This window comes from Grammomys surdaster, unplaced genomic scaffold (assembly GCF_004785775.1).
Source record: "Grammomys surdaster isolate TR1022 unplaced genomic scaffold, NIH_TR_1.0 149, whole genome shotgun sequence".
Lineage (NCBI taxonomy): Eukaryota > Metazoa > Chordata > Mammalia > Rodentia > Muridae > Grammomys > Grammomys surdaster.
Window position 1 is genome coordinate 3,511,455 of NW_021604607.1, and position 17,615 is coordinate 3,529,069.

At 38.3% G+C, this 17,615-nt stretch overlaps 1 protein-coding gene across 9 annotated transcripts in view; it reads right to left on the reverse strand.

Annotated features, from left to right (window-relative positions):
• Nucleotides 1-17,615, reverse strand: part of Nrxn1 (neurexin 1) — a 1,062,527-nt gene that overhangs the window by 552,681 nt on the left and 492,231 nt on the right. For all 9 annotated transcript variants that reach the window (XM_028765076.1, XM_028765071.1, XM_028765070.1 and 6 more), the window contains 3 exons: nucleotides 17,310-17,432; nucleotides 9,872-10,253; nucleotides 8,618-8,808 (listed from right to left, as the gene is read on the reverse strand). In XM_028765076.1, the coding sequence (XP_028620909.1) occupies nucleotides 8,618-8,808; nucleotides 9,872-10,253; nucleotides 17,310-17,432 (696 nt within the window). The remainder of the gene's footprint in view (nucleotides 1-8,617; nucleotides 8,809-9,871; nucleotides 10,254-17,309; nucleotides 17,433-17,615) is intronic.

Consider the following 17,615-nt stretch of genomic DNA (forward strand, 5'->3'; position numbering starts at 1 on the left):
TTAATATCACTATCTTCATTGTCTTAGTATATCATTTCATTTTTTTCCATTGTTCACCTATAACATGTATGTAAGTTCTACATCTTCAGCAAATTTTCACAATTAACATGAAAAACATGGTTAAAAACCATATGTAAGTAACTCATCTCATACTTACTAAAGAGGATGTAGTAGATGCTGGAAAGTCATGGGGCCTTCTAGGCACATATGGGACATTACAGGTGCTATATCACTGAATTACATCTGACGACAAACTGTACCTTTAGTTAAAATGTAACATTGCTTCTTGTATTATGTTTAATTTAAAAAGCACAGCAATTGATTTAAAAGGCCAAATTTTTAAGCAGACACACTCATCAGCCACAACCATGTGGTATTAATACAAAGGCCTGATGATATTAGCATGGCCCTTAAGCTGCCCTAAAAGTATGGTCCAGCATGAGAAAAAAAAGGGCTATCAACAGTCCATGGCTATGACATCTGTGCTTTACTATAGAAGAAAAGTTTGCAGAGATGTCTTTAGAGCACTTCTGCAGGGTCCTTCATACCAAGTCAATCCAACTTTCCAGTCTGTTACTATATTAATGAGTTGAGCTTTCTAAAGTGGTCAAAAAACTCTAGAATCATTCAACATCCTAATAAAATATAGATTTGCATTATGGCTGAACCCTTCCAAAGTGAGAGTACTACTTGAAAATCAGTGTCCCTCTTTTGTGAGATACTAATGGTAAACAATTGTAATGCTCTCCAGGTGCCAGCTGGGGCTGTCAGTTGTTTAGTTGGAATTATAGGAGCCTGGTATGAATCCTCACAAATCCATTGAGGGCAATAATCTAGGTCACTCTTGCCTTATGAATATCTTGTGAGTTTCTGGGAGCCTTAGCCTATGGCTTTCAGCTTTGTAATCACTGATCCATGGCAATACACTTAAAACAGTTTTACTGACTCAAGTATTTTCTACTCCTTTTTTATACAAATATTTTAGTGTAACTTGATTTCTATAGTCTCACCATCTTCCTGAATTTGTACATAATCCTCATACTCAACTCAAGAGATGGGCAAATCCTGTCCCTTGATTCCTACACAGAAAGTTAAGATCAACTTTGGGAACCCTTTTAGACTTCCTATTTTGGCCTGAATACCCAACTCAAATATATCCTTGGACAAACTCAGTAGATGCATAATTACATACTGTGATCTTATCTCTTATCCTCTTTTCTGGCCCCAGAGAAGACTTAGGTCATAATTAAATCTGTTTTTCAAGAATTTGAGTCTAGAATCCTAAACCTAAATGAGTCTTGAGTATCTACTTGACTGAAGGACAGCAAGGACATAGGGCTTCATGTTCCCATACTCCCTCACCCCATAAAAAAGCCAACATGGAATGACAAGGACAGCTCAGCTGCCTGGAAAGCTAATGCAGCTTTGCAGATGCTCAAAGAAGAAGATCATGGTATCTACCAATAGTCAGTCTCTCCCACACTGTGCCCTCTCCCATCTCTCTTCTTTCTCTCTCTTCCATGTCTTTCTTGTTTTCTTAAGATAGTCTGAGTAGGTTTATGCTTCTTGTATCACAGTCTTATGTCTCATCTTCTCTTTATTAAAAGGAGAGACATCAGAGTGCCATGAATACTATTTTAGAATGAGGAGCTATTAACACATTAGCCTTCCCTAATGACCTAGAAGCTCTTGACCATGAAAGCCCAAGATCTAAGAAAGTTGCTCAATTCATACTTGACATCATCTAATGAGAGGACAAAACTGAAGGTTGATCTCTACCTGGGGCTAAGAACTTGCATGTGTCTTATTCTTAAGAGTTCATCACTGAGATCCTGCAGATTCACCACTCTACGTCAAATACATACACGCCAACATCTTTACAAGTTTAGCTGTCTTACTACCTCCTTTTGGCATAGTAAACCTGGACTTTGTTCTGAAAGGCACATGAAAACAGGGCTACACTTTCCAGGAGCAACTTTGCTAGGGGGAGGTCTCAGGAAAGCTGCTTCTTTGTTGTAGGACATCCATAAGCAAGTTTACAACTGCTCCAAGGATGCTAGCCAAGGCTAGTGGATGTCAGAGCTCAGTCCTTGTTCTCTGAGTAGAAATAAGCACTGGGGAATGGTTCATCCAGAAATGGTGAGGGTTAAGGTCTTAGAGCTATCCCAGAAACTCAAGTACAGTATGAGGCTACCTGTGGCTCATCTCCTTCTCACACTCAGACTTGCCACTCTCATGTTCTCTGCTAGTAAATCCACAAATGTTTTAGAATGCATTCCAATTGCTGCCCTTAGTAGCAATCAATTGAGGTTGATATGAACAATAAAAGTTACTTCCCCTGGTCCATGTTAAAATGATGAATTAGAGGGCTGAAGAGATAGCTCAGGGGTTAAGAACACTTATAGACCTAGGTTTGTTTCATATGCATATATTGGTTCCCAACCATTAGAGACTCTGTTCCAGGAAATTCAATTATCTCTTCTGACACTGAGTCCTGGCTTCCTCCTCTGTATGTATAGAAAATGCAAGTAACACACATACATCAATGTACATGAAGCACTCACACCCATAAAATAAACAAATTTTTAATTGTTTTAAAGAATCAGGAAGTAGAAGGTTGTATCTGGAGAACATTAACTATACACATGACTGGATATGTCAGTTATCCAGTGGACATCATTCTTGGCAGTGAAAGATGAAAGATTCAAGCAATATGGAGTTGTCAGTACAGGCTATGGACATTTAAGCTCCAATAGTGTCTGCTGGCCTGGAGTATATACATGAAGAGATGAACACTCAGAGTCAATGTTAGGCAGGTCACAGACAACTGTGTGCACCAGGGGGAGGACATCTTCCTAGAGTGGAGGAGGAGAGAGTTGATTAAACGAAACTGTCGGAGGTTTGATAGTCAAGAGAATAGGTTTGGGATGATTACTACAAAGCCTGGGAATTCATTGGAGTCATCGAAAAGAACCAATGGTTTCATGTCTTTAATTGTCTTCCCAAGTAACCCTGCTGAAATTCTTGTGTGGGGAAGGGAATAACAAAAATGTCAAGAATCACTTTGACAGACTCACTGCCTTATTGTCTCTGTTTTGTGCTGTGGTGATTTCCTCAAAGTGGTCCCTTTCCTCACTGAGCCTCTTTCTCAACTGCACTGCAGCCAAAAAAAAAAAAAGTCACTAAACGGTACTGCCTATCACATTGTCCTCAGCTTCTGCAGGATGTTCAAAGCCCTACTCCAACAGAAGCAAAATACCTTGCTTCCTTCTGAGACACAGAGAGCCTTAGAAATGCAACATCCTACTCAAGAGGTTTGTACTGCATGCATGAAGGATCTAATTGGGCATTTACAGCCAATTTGTACAGATGTGAGAAGAGCCATCACAGCTGGGAAAGTACCTGCTACACTCTAGAGCCCATGGGACAGGTCCACTCACTGTGTTTAAATCCCATGTTTGAAGGAATTTGAGAGTGAGATAAAAAAGAGACTTCCAAAGCTGAACCACTGCCAGGAATGTGATGTTATCTCAGGGCAGTGCCAGAAGTCAGGGTAGAAAAAGGATCTCAAAATCATGATGATATTTGGGAAACAGGACTGGGGGAGGGAGCAGGTGTCAGGGACACCCAGGTCTTCTGGAGATCCTATGCAGCAATTAGAACAAGCTCCTTACCCTGATTGTTAGCCACTGAAAAGGTGTTTTATCTCTTCAATTTCCTAAATGGATCCTTAAAATAACTTCACACAAATTAAGAAAATGTTAGTAAATCTCAGTACATCATAAACAAGAAGATAACTTGGAATCTCTTCCACTGCCAATATCATCAGTCTGCTCTACAGCTAGGCTCAAATTCAAATTCTTATCTAAACATTTCCTATTTGAGCAAAAAAATCTAGGCAAGACAAATGGGCTAGGTTGAGTCTTAATTGTTACCAATGTCAAACATGCCAATCAATAAAGCTCAGACATGTTTAAGCATGACCAAAACTTCAGATGTGACAACCCTCAGTAAAATGTTTTTTCAAAGTACAATGTGAAAAGGTAGATCAGGGAGGCGTGCCTTATGTTCAGGTCCAGAGAGTGAGGGCCACTCGGAAACAGACCGATCTGAGTTACAAAAGAAAAGAATATTGACAGGATGTATTCGAATCTCCACTTAGAGATGGAACCTGTTGCAATGGAAAGTCCTGGCTGATTAGGGAGCCTTTTAGTGGCTTGGGCATGGGAAACACAATAGCCAGCAGTTAGCTACTTTTAGGCTAAGATTTGAATGGAGATATGGAAAATGCTAAAAGGATATGAAGAAGGAAATAATTTTGGATTTTTAAAAGGGATAAAGAAAGAGAAGGGGACAAAGCGCTCACCACCTGGCTGACCTAGATGTAGCCAGTTACAAGGTGTAATTTTGCTAAGTGGCCACCTGAGGGCACTGTCTGCTATGCACCCAGGACCATGGTAGGGCCCAAGTCAAATTCAAAAAAGCTTCAATTTGCTGATGGATTAAGTTAATACTTAAATAAGGACACACATGGAAGATGGAGACCCAAAACTATTCGTCTGTTCTATTTTTAATTCTTGAACTAGATAAATGAATAAGCAAGACTGACCTCAATTCAAATTCCCGGACACTAATAAGGATTACATACAATAACCTCATTTAAATCCATTGAGTATTAAATAGGGACTCAATAAATATCGGCTCCTTTCCATATACTTTAACATACAAGTTGCCAAATTAGGACAAGAGAAGCACACAGAGGGATTGCATTATCTCACTAAAGAGGTCAGTACTTAAAATGTTCCAGAATAGAGACGCTATATAGAATCAGTAAAGAACAAGTAAATGCCGTGTCTTTCCTTGCATGTTACAGCATGTACGTAATAGCCAAAGGAACCAGCCCTCAGCAGCTGAGAATAAAGATGAGAACACCTGTATCAGTAGGGAGAGGCATGTGCCTGCCTGACAGTGGCGGTGCTAGGGAAGACCATTTGAACAAGGTCATCAGCACGGAATCCCTTTTTTGGAATGATCCTTAGGTTGAGACTTATTTGTGACTATTTCCATCTGAATCGAGGAGGGGAAGAGAGAGGTCTGGGTTTCACATTTCTACGTTTACAAGATGAAACACAGTAATGAACAAAAGCCTGCATTACTGTCAAGGCTAAATGTGAATTTTACATTCTGGAAACAAAGACATTCTGTTTGCCTGCACAAGCAAAGTGAGTTAATCCCCTCCCCAGCATCAAGTAACATAGTGCATAGCCCTATGCTGCCCTCTGGTGTTTCTTTTAGGTATAGTAATGCGTCAAGTATTTGATTTAGCCAAGTGACTTCAGATGAGGACTGACCAAAGTCAAATCAACTAAAAAGTGACTTAACGTTTGTATAACATAAATTGTGCCTTTTTCAGGATGCTAATGCACGGAATATAGTGAGGACCTCTAACTAGACCCCTGTTAACAGTTCCTGGGCATCCTTGGTGAGTTATTCTGAGAAGAACACGGAATTCTGCACTTCAGGAACTATCAGGCATGTGGTGTAGCTAAGCTGGCTGGTCTCACTTAGAGAAATAAATACCCTTCACTGATTTGATCTAGGTGTGGCTAAATCAGAATAAGTTTAATTCTCAGAGGGTGAATGTCAGTGAAAATAAACCCACTGACTCAGATGAAGTGATTCTCTTGTTTCGTGCATTCCTACATGACTCACATGCACAGTCACTTCCGGCAATGAAATCCTGCATGTCTCATACCTGTAAACCCATCCTAAATTCCCGTGGTTGCCCACTAGGGAAGAAAAAACAGCCATTGGTTGTTTTCACTTGTGCTTCCTGTATTGCATAAACGTGGCTTCCTCAAAAAGTCTTCATGCTCAGCCCAGTTTCAGTACCCACAGGTGGTACCATAGCTTTCCTCCCTGTCACATCCTGCATATGAGTGCTCAGACACAGTGTATTCCTTGGATGGTAACTTCATGGCAGGACCTTGCCATCCTCTCTCACACTCTCCACCCTCAGCAGAGGTCGGTGCTCAGTCAATAGCATCTGGCTAGCACTGCAGTCCTGCAGAGCAAGGACATGATGTGCTATAGTGTGCTCTCTCTCCAGAGTGTTTCTTGGGACTGTTGTTCCTATTAAAAGTCACACATCCACTTATAAGCTGAAACTTCAGCCTAGTCTTAGGGAGCAGTTCTCATTTTGTGATCTCATCTGAGAGGGCTGAAAGCACATTGGCTTCACAGGATTTAGCAGAATAATTATTGGTATAAAAAAATAAATAAGTCAACCTGAAGAGGTAGGTCTGTAAATAGGAGAGCTTCATACACAAGCATGAGACCCACAGTTAGTATCTCAGAGTCCACACAAACAGCCTTGCACATGTCTATCAATCAGTGCATAGACGCAGAGAGAAACAAGGGAATGGCTGGGGATTCTTGGCCCAATGAGAGACTGTGGCTCTAAGGAATATGATAGAGAATGATGGCATTAAGACACCCAACATCCTTTTCTCGGGTCCAGATCTGCAGTCATTCACACAGGAATGTGCCTGTGCACCCACACACAAACACACACATGAAAATAAACACACAAAACTACTCACCTTGGGGATTAACCTCTGATTTGTACTGAGTTTTTGTTTTTTAAAACATTTAGTGAGACTCTCAGACTTAAAATCGGACTTTGTTTACTCTTCATGTAACTAATTCATAGTTTCAGTATTTTTATCATGGAAAATGCTTTTCTTGTAATCATTATTAAAAGAAGTCCATGTTTTAAGAAAATGTGTCTAAGATTAGTAAAGTCACACACTCGTACCAGAAAGAATCCTCTTGCAGCCTACTGTTAAGCTTACATCTATTTTAATAAATAAAAAGCAAATATTTGCTTTTAGAAATTGCTGTTCCAAATATCTGAAGAGACACAATCCATGCAATATCATTGCTCATGATCACAAGCTGTGGCTATAAGTATTGAATTCTTCAAGCAATGGTGGACCCTATGCTTCTAGTCATTTGAATCTCTGACATGGTCTCTGAGGTCTCTAGTGACAAACATGTATGTGTTCTGAGATCTCTCTGAAATAAACCAAGCATTATTTTATTTTCTCGTAGTTTGCCTGTCTAGTACACTGAACTTCAGTCTCCCACTTTCCTTAGAAATGGCCTCCTTAGTCCACCATGCAAAATGAGGGCATCCTCTGAATACCAATCTAATACTCAGCTCACTTCTGTCTCAGAGAAGCAGAGAAGCTTGTTAAACTGCATTCCTTTGAATATCCTGTTAGGTTTGCAAAAGAGAGCAAGCCCTTTGAACTTAACAAGGGCTATGAAAGAAGGGAGACAACATTACTACATATTTTACATGTAACAAGTAATGATCCAGCATTGTAAATATGAACCATAATTACATAAAGCAAAACATTTTCTTCTTCCAGCTTGTTTAGAAGGTGATTTTTTCTCTAGAATGACAACTGTTAGATTACCCTTCTCCATCTCTGTAACTCTCTAATGCTTTTATTTCTTGAATCAAAGGACGAGGCCCCATCGGTATAAATAAGCAGATTTTTAAAGTAGAATACAGCTGTAATGATACCTGAGAGGCTTTGCCATACACCAGGACAAAGCAGGAGAGTAGACAGGGAGCTCTGCTAAAAACCTGGGTTTACTCCTGTCCTCTAGAAGCTATTCCATCCCTAGGTGAGATAGTCAAGCTTCACAGTAACAGCCCAGTTTTAGGACAGGACATGTGGCTACAGTTCTCACAGACCAATTCAAATAGAATCTAATATTATTTTATACTATTGTTAACATGTTTTCTAAGCATTAGAAGAATTAAGTCTCAATAAAGAAAAAAATGTCAGCTAAGACTTTCTCAACAGCTCATTAAGCAGTATCTCTCTGTGTGTGTGTGTGTGTGTGTGTGTGTGTGTGAGAGAGAGAGAGAGAGAGAGAGAGAGAGAGAGAGAGAGAGAAACAGATAGATAGATAGATAGATAGATAGATAGATAGATAGATAGACAGACAGACAGATAGATGACTAGATGACAAAGACAGAGTAGTAGATATCAGGAACATGTGTGTGTGTGTGTATGTGTATATACATGTGTGCATGTGTGTATTAGGAATGTGGTAAGGAAATAAAACTAACAATGATTACAAAGGATAAACCAAGCTCAGAGACATTGGTAGAAGAGTCTGAATTCATACTGGAAATCTGACCAAAACAGGGGAATAAAACTAAAAGGGTCTAGAAGTTCAATATGTATCTGGGTTCTATTAAATTCAAATTGACAGAAAAGGATTAGGACTGAAGAAACTCACAGGTGCCGACTTTCATAACAATATCAAGATTATGAACACATTTTTCTCACTTTTAATTTTTAATCATGCATGCATTCTTAAGTTGCATTTTTGAACTGTTATTAAAAATGCATATGTCCGTGTCACATTAAAGGAAGAACAGAGATTTGTGTGTTGTATTATTAATCATGTGCAAAAACTGAAAGTATGGTCAGGCTTTGCAGAAGGCATGTGCATGTGCACTAAGCAAAGATTTTTCTTCGCTCATGGACAGATGTTGGAGGGATGCTGGTACTACGACTTAGACAGTACTTACTCTTGAGGTCTAAATTTCTGGCTCCCGCAGTGATTTGTGTTGTGATTTTTGTGTCAATCTTTACTGTGTGAAGATTGCTGGTGTCCCTTGAAATCATCACATTGTGCCACTGATTGTCGTTGAGTGGTTTGTTTGAGCTCCCTTTGATGAGGTTAGCACCATTTCCCAAGTCAAACACATAATGCAAGTACCTAGAGAGAAATGAAATGGAGAAAAGAGCCATTGCTTTCTGAATGAACAAGGATGGTAAACAAGACATCACACATGGACACTTTCAGGTGAATTCATCTTTCTAGAGTCTTAAGAAGGAGTTGGCTGCATGACAAGCTAAAAGAAGACAGTATCTATCACCTTTACTAGGAATTCCCCATTTCCACTCTTTCCTCATTTGGTTAATCACACTGACATGGCAATTTTTCTCATCGGAGGTGTATTCTCAAGTATTAACACCACACTCTAATGAATACTCCCTACTCCATTTGTATTTCTGTTCCACCAAGATCCCTGAAAATGTGTACATGATCATCCCAGGAACTGATTGTCACAGTTAGGTTCTATGTTGGTGTGTATGTGTGTGTGTGTGTGTGTGTGTGTGTGTGTGTGTATATATATACACAAACATGTGCATATATAGAGAGAGAGGGGGGGAGGGAGAAAGAGAGAGATCCTAGGTTGGGAGGGATCTGAGATGTACCCAAGAGTGGCAAGGAAAACATACGTATTTATGTTAGCTGATGTGTTATCTAGTCTATAGTAAGTGTACAATGTTCACTGAGTGGATAAATAAATGTCCAAATTACTGAAGATGCATTCTTTGGCCATTACACTTTCAGAACATTTTACTTATACACCATTGTTTCTGAACACAATTAATCTTAAGTTAATTAAAATTTCATCAAATAACTGATATAAAAAACTGAATTAGCTACTTATTTGAGCACATAGTGGCCTACCAACCCTTATGTAGAATTAGTGTCTCAGGAAATCCACATTTGAAGTATGAAGTCACAGGAGATCTACCCTGAACTAAAACTGACCTATCCTTACATATAACTGTACATACAAGCGACTGCATTGTTTTCTAGTTACTGAAGATACCTACTAAAGGTTACGAAAATCTGAGTAACTTGACTTCCTCCTCCTGCCTACCACTGTATTAAGTCAACATACTGTCTTTCACATAGAATTTGGGTATTAACATTCACTTTTATATAGTGATTTTTTCCTCTTTCTATTGAACTGACATGTACGTACCCTTTAACTAATTCAACCACAATAAAGTCATTTCCATCCCCACTATTATACAGGATTAGTCCATCTAGGGATGTTGTCTTGAATTGGAAAAACAGATGCATAGAAGTGTAGGCTTGCAATGTAGCTAAGGCAACATAGCTCGATTTGGTCTTGAAGGTGACAGGATCCGCAATGATGTTCCTGAATCCAAACCTGGCGTTGAGTTCACAGTAATCTATATCACCATTTTTACACAAGTCAATGTATGCCATTCCATTAAATGTCAGGCTTTGCAGGTGCCCAATGAAATTGGAGGGAACAGAAGATAGATAGCGTCGTTCTGTGATGATGCCCGTCTCTATGTTATGAAACTCCAGCCTTGTATGATCACCTGCCATTTGGCCTAAAAGAAAATAAAATAAGTGCATCTGAAAGATACTTCCAATTGCAGATTTTCATGGTAATAGTATATTTCAAAATACAAAAAGCAGATAAACTACTTGATAGATGTTACATGTAGCAAGAATATCTAGGTGATGTTTAAGGGTAAGGTGGCCATATATAATAAAATCCCCTAGGCAAGTTTTAATACCCATGTAAATTTTAGATACAATAAAAATTCTCCTCATGCCTGGGTATGCTGATGCTCTTCTGTCATTCTAGGACTTGAAGAGCTAAGGGAAGTGGACTATGAGTTAGAAGCCAGTTTTACCTACAGTACTGAATTCTGGGCCAACCTGTGCTATATTAAAAAACTGTGTCTTGATATAACTACAGCAACAACAAAATTCTTATTTACATGTTATCACTTTCATAAAAAAGGTAAATAAAGGAGGAAACAGAAAAGGAAGAAGGTTGAGAAAGGAGGCAAAGAAGTTTATGGCTAGTGATTGCTCTAAAGAACTGCATCCCCATTAGCAATCCACGAATCTTAGCCTTATGGTTAGGTAATGTTTCTATTATTTGTTCCTTAAATAGTAACATATTATTACATATCTATCTATACCCTGTATAAATAGGAAAGAACCACTGAATGTTTTTGTAATGATGAGCCATTAAGATGTGTTTGAAATCAAAAAACATTGTTTGCATTTTTCCTTTTTTGTTGAATATCCAGATTGTCTTCTTGCACTGGTCTCCCAAATACTTTAGAGATAATCTCTGTGCCTGGACCATGCTCCTCAGATTTTTCATTTTAAATAACTAATTAAGCACAATGCATTAATTCAATGCACACTTGGTTCTGAGGAGAATGCAAGTGTCATGAGCCTACACAACCACAGGAGACCATCTCAAACATCCAAGTGGGTTGTGTTTGCAGCTTTACTCAGTGACTACTCCATCCATTTCCACTTCTCTGCTCTCATAATATTGCTCTGTCAGTCCCATTAATAGTCACACTAATACCATATTTACCTTAGAGTAATGATCGTATCTTCCTATAACTTCAAACTTAAATAAAAATATAAGAACTTTGTTTCTAACGTGTAAAATACAGCATCCATGAAAATGAATTCTTTCTTGTGGATCATTTCCAACCTCGTATTCCCCACTAAACCATGTATGCCTCACGTTCTGCTGCAACTCACAAAGGTCACTTAAACTACAATCAAGTCCTTTCAACCAAATTCTTGGCTAGTTTCCCTATCTAATTTGGCATAATTGGAAAATTTATTAAGCTCAACCTATGTTATCATCCATGATACTAATGAAAACCTTAATTAGGGCCAATATCAGAATCAGCTCCTGAGAGGAGGCATTGAACCATTTTTCTAAGCTTAATGAATATTGGAACTACCTATGTGGCCTTCCACTAACACTCTGACAAGCTTTCATTTGGTTATTAAGAACAGCAAAGATGCTGGATGTAACAGAAAACAATGCTGTAAATAAAATATAACAGACATACTTGGTTATATAAGAAAAGTGTTTATGCTATCAATTGACTTTAATGAGTTTAGATTCATTAGTACAAAAGAAGTCTCCTGGTCTGTGCTTAATTCTTACTCTCTGGGAGTCATCCTTTCTCCAAGATGCTTCAGCTCTCTTTGTTATGTTTTCTTTTCAGTCATTGGTTTGATTTCATTTCTTCTTTATACAGTGAGAAGTAAATCCATACTTTACTGAAAATGGCTATTTTCCCATCTACATACTATGAAGCTTCTGGTTATGTTAGTTAAGTAAAATACTATTACTTTCTTAGCAATTCTGAGTTTTCATATAACATCATTTTGCTTTGCTCTTCAGTTTTTTTTCAATGTCCTTAATACTACTCTGTTACCAAAGAGGAATCTTTGGTAGCTACAAAATCAATCTTTAATAATTCTCAAGCTTAAAGCTCTACAGACATCAGCAGTATTGAATTAATAAGCTACATAGTATAAGGAATATAAAAAGACTGAAAATCACTGAGGCTTCAGTACTGATGTTGTTGACTTTTAATATTTTCTTGCAGCAGCAAAGATTTGAGTTGTAAGTTAGTTTATCCCAATTCTAAAGATTAATTAAGTTTTTAGGTACTGAATGAGTTAAAATCATGAGCAAGTGAGGTTGGTGGCTCATACAAAATTAGAAGGTTACTGATTATAAGATATTAGGGGGGTTTAATAGGCAGAGGACATCACACACACACACACACACACACACACACACGTGTGTGTGTGTGTGTGTGTAAGTGTTTATAAGGGTAAAGAATCTGAAAATTTTTGTAGATACAGTTTGAAAGATTTATTAATGATGTGGGAATGAATTCAAGAAGGAACATGGTAAGTGTTGGCTCACAGGTTTGATTTAGTTTAGGTTTGATTTAGCGTTTCTCATGTTCAGTAAGGGCACACATCAACATACACACACAGCACACAATCACAGGATGTTATAAGAAGTAATGAAATGAAACCCACTGACTCTCAATTTAAGGAGAGTTTATAGTTCGTGCAACCCCTTCTTATCTAAGACCTGGCCACCCGCCATCTTTGGCCCTCTCTACTTGAATTCCTATCCTCATTAATTAATTAAGGTGAGTTTCAGATATTCTCAAGAACAACAAAGTATAATATACTTTCCATTTTCAACAAACAGGAATAGAATTACTATTTCTTTACTATGCTGAAAAGCTAAAGGGCCTAATATGAAGGGTCTCTAGTACTTTACTCCTTAAAATTATTTCTCGTTATAATATGCTATTTAATAAAAGTCCCTATTAATTTCCTGATTCATGGTGGTTTCAAGTGGCCACCACATTCTTTTAAAACATACCATTTTACACCTAATCATCAGCCCTATGTTTTCACACTGAATTAGGAAATCTTTTATACTATGTAAATCAAGGTAGAATTGTTATTATGGTTAAGTATTGGGTTGTTGAGATCTACAGTAACAACAACAAAAAGAAATAAAGCCTGGAAGGAGTAAAGAAGCAAATAATATAATTTATTGGTTATACCAATAAAGAATTTCGATAGTATTTTAGATGCACTATCAGATTGAATAAATAAATAAAGGGTATCCAGAATTCACACTTTAACGGAAAATGCATGGGCATATGAAATAAGAAAAATCAGGAGACAATGCTGTAGGCACAGCATAGCAATGTGAACTCATGTTTCCTAAAACATGTCTATGTGCATGTTTATACACATATGTGTTTAATATGTATGCATACATGTACATTTATGCATATATGTGAGTATAGATACACATGTTTGTTGATGCTTCTAATTTGTACCTACTCAGAAAACCATATTATAAAGACACCTAGTAAGAACTGAGCACATTTTACCACACAGTCTCTATACATAAGGCTCAGGGACCATCGCAGAAGGGTAAGAAGATATTTCATGGAAATTGCAACCATGAAATCACAACAATATGGCTGCTTGACCAAGACCTAAGCAATGATACCAGCTGACATGTCAACGAGAGTGAGGGAGCTCTCAATGTGTCCCACCATTAAGTGAACAGTCACTGGTAATTAACAAATGCTTAGATAGAGTTAGTCGTCCCCAGAGATACTACTGTAATGGGTAATTCAATACTAAGTGCCTAACTCTAAACACAGACCATGCCAAATGGACTCAGTAAGCTGTATTTGTGTTTATATGTGGTATTCGTGTATGTATATACAATTCATATGTATGTATTATACATCCATATATATGTGTATATATATTATTTACATATATCATTATGTATATATATTATTGTGATATGTATATCACAATAATTTTTAAAAAGAGGGCATTGCCCTATCTGCATGTACATCTGCATGCCAAAAAAGGGCATCATATGTCAGTGTAGATGGTTGTGAGCCACCATGTGGTTGCTGCAAATTTAACTCAGGTTCTCTGGAGGAGCAGACAGAGCCGTCTCTCCACAGTGCATACATTTTAAAGGAAGTGGGAGATACAGGAGAGGTTGGAGGGATAAATTAAGGGTAAATTAAGTTATTTATATTTTAACTTAAAGTAAAATAAATTTTAAAAGTAACCTAAACTAACCTAATGATGAAAAGAAAATGAAGGGGAAAAAAAAACCTTAGACACTCTTCTCGGCTCTTATAATAATAGCAGTTCAATAAAAACCTACTTCTCTTTGAGGCTCAGTTTCGCCATCTTTAAAATGAGAATGCCTGTGCCCTATCTGCTTTACAGGATAAAAGACACTCGAGCAGAGCAATATTCTGCCGAGACTTTTGCATATATTGCCCTTGATTTCTAAAATTCAAGGCCATGACTTTAAATCTTCTGGATAACACCAAGTTGCTTCAGCAAATAATGTTTAAAATTCCATTCTCTTCCACGAACTGACCTTAACTAAAATCAGCTGGCCTCCAGCAGACACCGCCTTAGGTGACTGTTTCAGAGCCTTTTATGAATGGCGACAATATTACATTTATAAGATTTTTTTAACATCCATTGCTTTATTTTTTCCTTATAATGAAAATAAATTCATTTCTCACATACTATATCTTGATTACAGTTTCCCCTTCCTCTATTTCTGCCAGTTCTGCTGCACTCCGACCCCCACCCCATCCAGATTCAACTCCTTTTTGGTCTCTCATTAAAAAACAAAAGGTTTCTGAGGGATGATACTGAAATATAATAAAACAAAAACTATCATATCGGAGTTGGACAACACAAACAACGAAAAGACCCCATACGAAGTTTCCAAACACACATGTCAGGTACAACAGCGCCTCCTGCAGACATCTTAAGGGAAACACAAGCTAGACTCCTTTCCACTTTGGGGCTCTTCCCGCAAGTTCAACACACAGAGAAAAAAAAATTAGATAGTCACAAATACCGATGAAATAAATGACAATGACTGTTCTATGTACTTGTGGTTCACTTCCTTAAAGAATGATTTCTTCAAAACTTATAACCTCATGCATGCCATATTGACATTGAGAAAGTTTCTCTTTGCTCATCCTGGGAAGCCCTTTGGAATTACTATGAAAGGGACGTGTCAGGGGTACACAAAGACCCAGTGCTTTGTACTAACACTATCACTTGAGTGCTTTCTCTACAAAAGATACAGGAGCTATACTGTGCTCTACAGGTTAGTTCCCAAAGATGAGGGTGTGGAGACTCCTCTCCCGTTGAGTTCCCTAAGTGTCAAGGGTAAAGGTTCCTACAGCTCACTCACATTCTGGAGGTACAACCATGAATCTAGAATAGACCTTGACAGCCTGAATGCTAGAGTTCAACCAACAAACTAAATGACAAAATCAAAACAAAACAAACAACAAAACAAACAAAACAAATAAAACAAAAAACTCATCTCATGATAACATAAAATAATAAAATAAAGAGGAAAAATAAAATTTTCTCTCCTGATCATCAACAAAATGCATAAGAAACAAAGGGAGTAATGATAAATTGGCATCTAAAATGATTTAAATATTCTATGAAGCACTAAGATACTCACCAAGCCACAAAATTAAAATATAGTATAATTTCCTGAATGACAAGAAAAGTGACATGGCACATATGTTCAACTCAGTGGAATACTTAATAAGCTACTTATTAAATGGAAAGGTTGGTAGACAAATTGGAGGGGAAATGCACTGGATATAATATCATATTATATACTAGTTTTGGTTTGAAAAAACATCTGAAACTTAAAAATAGAACTATAACACATATAAGTGTATCTATAATCATACATGAATAGTTTAAATAGGCCAAGCTACTTGGGTGACTATCCCCACTCCCAACCCCCAACAAGAGCCACAGACTATCTAACAAAAACCCTATTTGTTGATCAGGTGAATCCAATAGATTGTACTCACATGTACATATGTATGTATGTGGGACTGCGTAAGGGTATTCTGGGTCATGCTTGGGCAGCTGCCTAGAACCCCGAGACTGCATGAGAACCGGCAGGAGTTCAGTGTGCCCCCAGAACCTAGGGTCCAGAAAAGCAGTCTAGCCTCCATAGATTTACATTGTTCAGTCACATAGGCCAGACAGCCCCTCCCAAATTGCACAGGTAGAGGGTGTGACTAGAGGCCTCAGGGCCTCGGGATTTACATACTAATGAAGGCCAGAGGGCAGATCCTCCCCCCCCCCAATCCTCACCAGATCCTCCCCCTTTCTCCCTCCCTATATAACTTGGGACTGCCCTGAGTTTTACGGAGGTACTTCCAGATTCATCCACCATCTGCCATGACAATAAACCCTTTTGGAACCAAGGACTTCCTCATGTTATTGGGGTCTGCTGCCACCAAAGCTTCCAGGCCTCTGGAACCTTAGACCTCCCGCCGCATGTGGGACCTGCTGCAGCGTGGAAGCCTCCCTGGACTCCACCACTGCAGCCCCTAATATTTTTCCCCACATATGTACATAAACAATAATTATTACAGAAGAGAGTATGATATTGAGAGGGGTGGTGGTGAGCTGGCCACTTTTATATCAATTTGACCTACGATAGAGTCGTTTTGGAAGACTGAACTTCAATTGAGAAAATACCCCTGCAAGTGTGACCCCTGGGTAGGCCTGCAGTGCATGCTTGATGACTGATGTGGGCGGGACATCTTATTGTGGTGGGTGGTTCTGAGTGCTGTAAGAAAGCATGCTGAGTGAACCATGTCAAAAAACATCAAAGCATAAAACAAAACAAACAAAACAAAAACAAAGCAGTGCTGTTCCTTTGCTCCTGCTTCAGTTTCTGCCCTGAGGTTCCTGTTTGAATTCCTGTCCTGGCTTTTTTCAATGATGACTAGACATGGAAGTGTAAGTATATTCAACTTTTTCTCCCTAAGGTGATTTTGGTTTATCAACATAACAGAAACCATACCTAAGACAGTGGAAGATGGGAGAAGCTGAAGAGAAGAGTGTGGAAATAATATAAATACACTACCCATCTATAAAATTCTCAAAATTTAAATAAAAAATATAGATGATGACAATGACGATGCTGATGATGACGATAAAAAGGTAACAGGGACCAAAGCATTTACCTGTCATGGCCTGCTGATCATCCACGGTTAGCTTTAAACTTTTTCCTCGCCGAACCACACGCACTGTGTGCCATTCATTATCATTGAGGTTATAGCCGGCAAAAAGGGTCTCAGGACCTTTGCCTGTAGAATATGCCAAACAGTCATTATGGACAATCAGAATCACACAAGAAAATGAACCTTACAGAAAGTGTGAGGAAAGAGAAAAGGAAAGTGGGGAACCAAGGAAGGAGAGAGAAAGAGAGGGGTGGAGAAGAGAAGAAGAGAAGAGAAGAGAAGAGAAGAGAAGAGAAGAGAAGAGAAGAG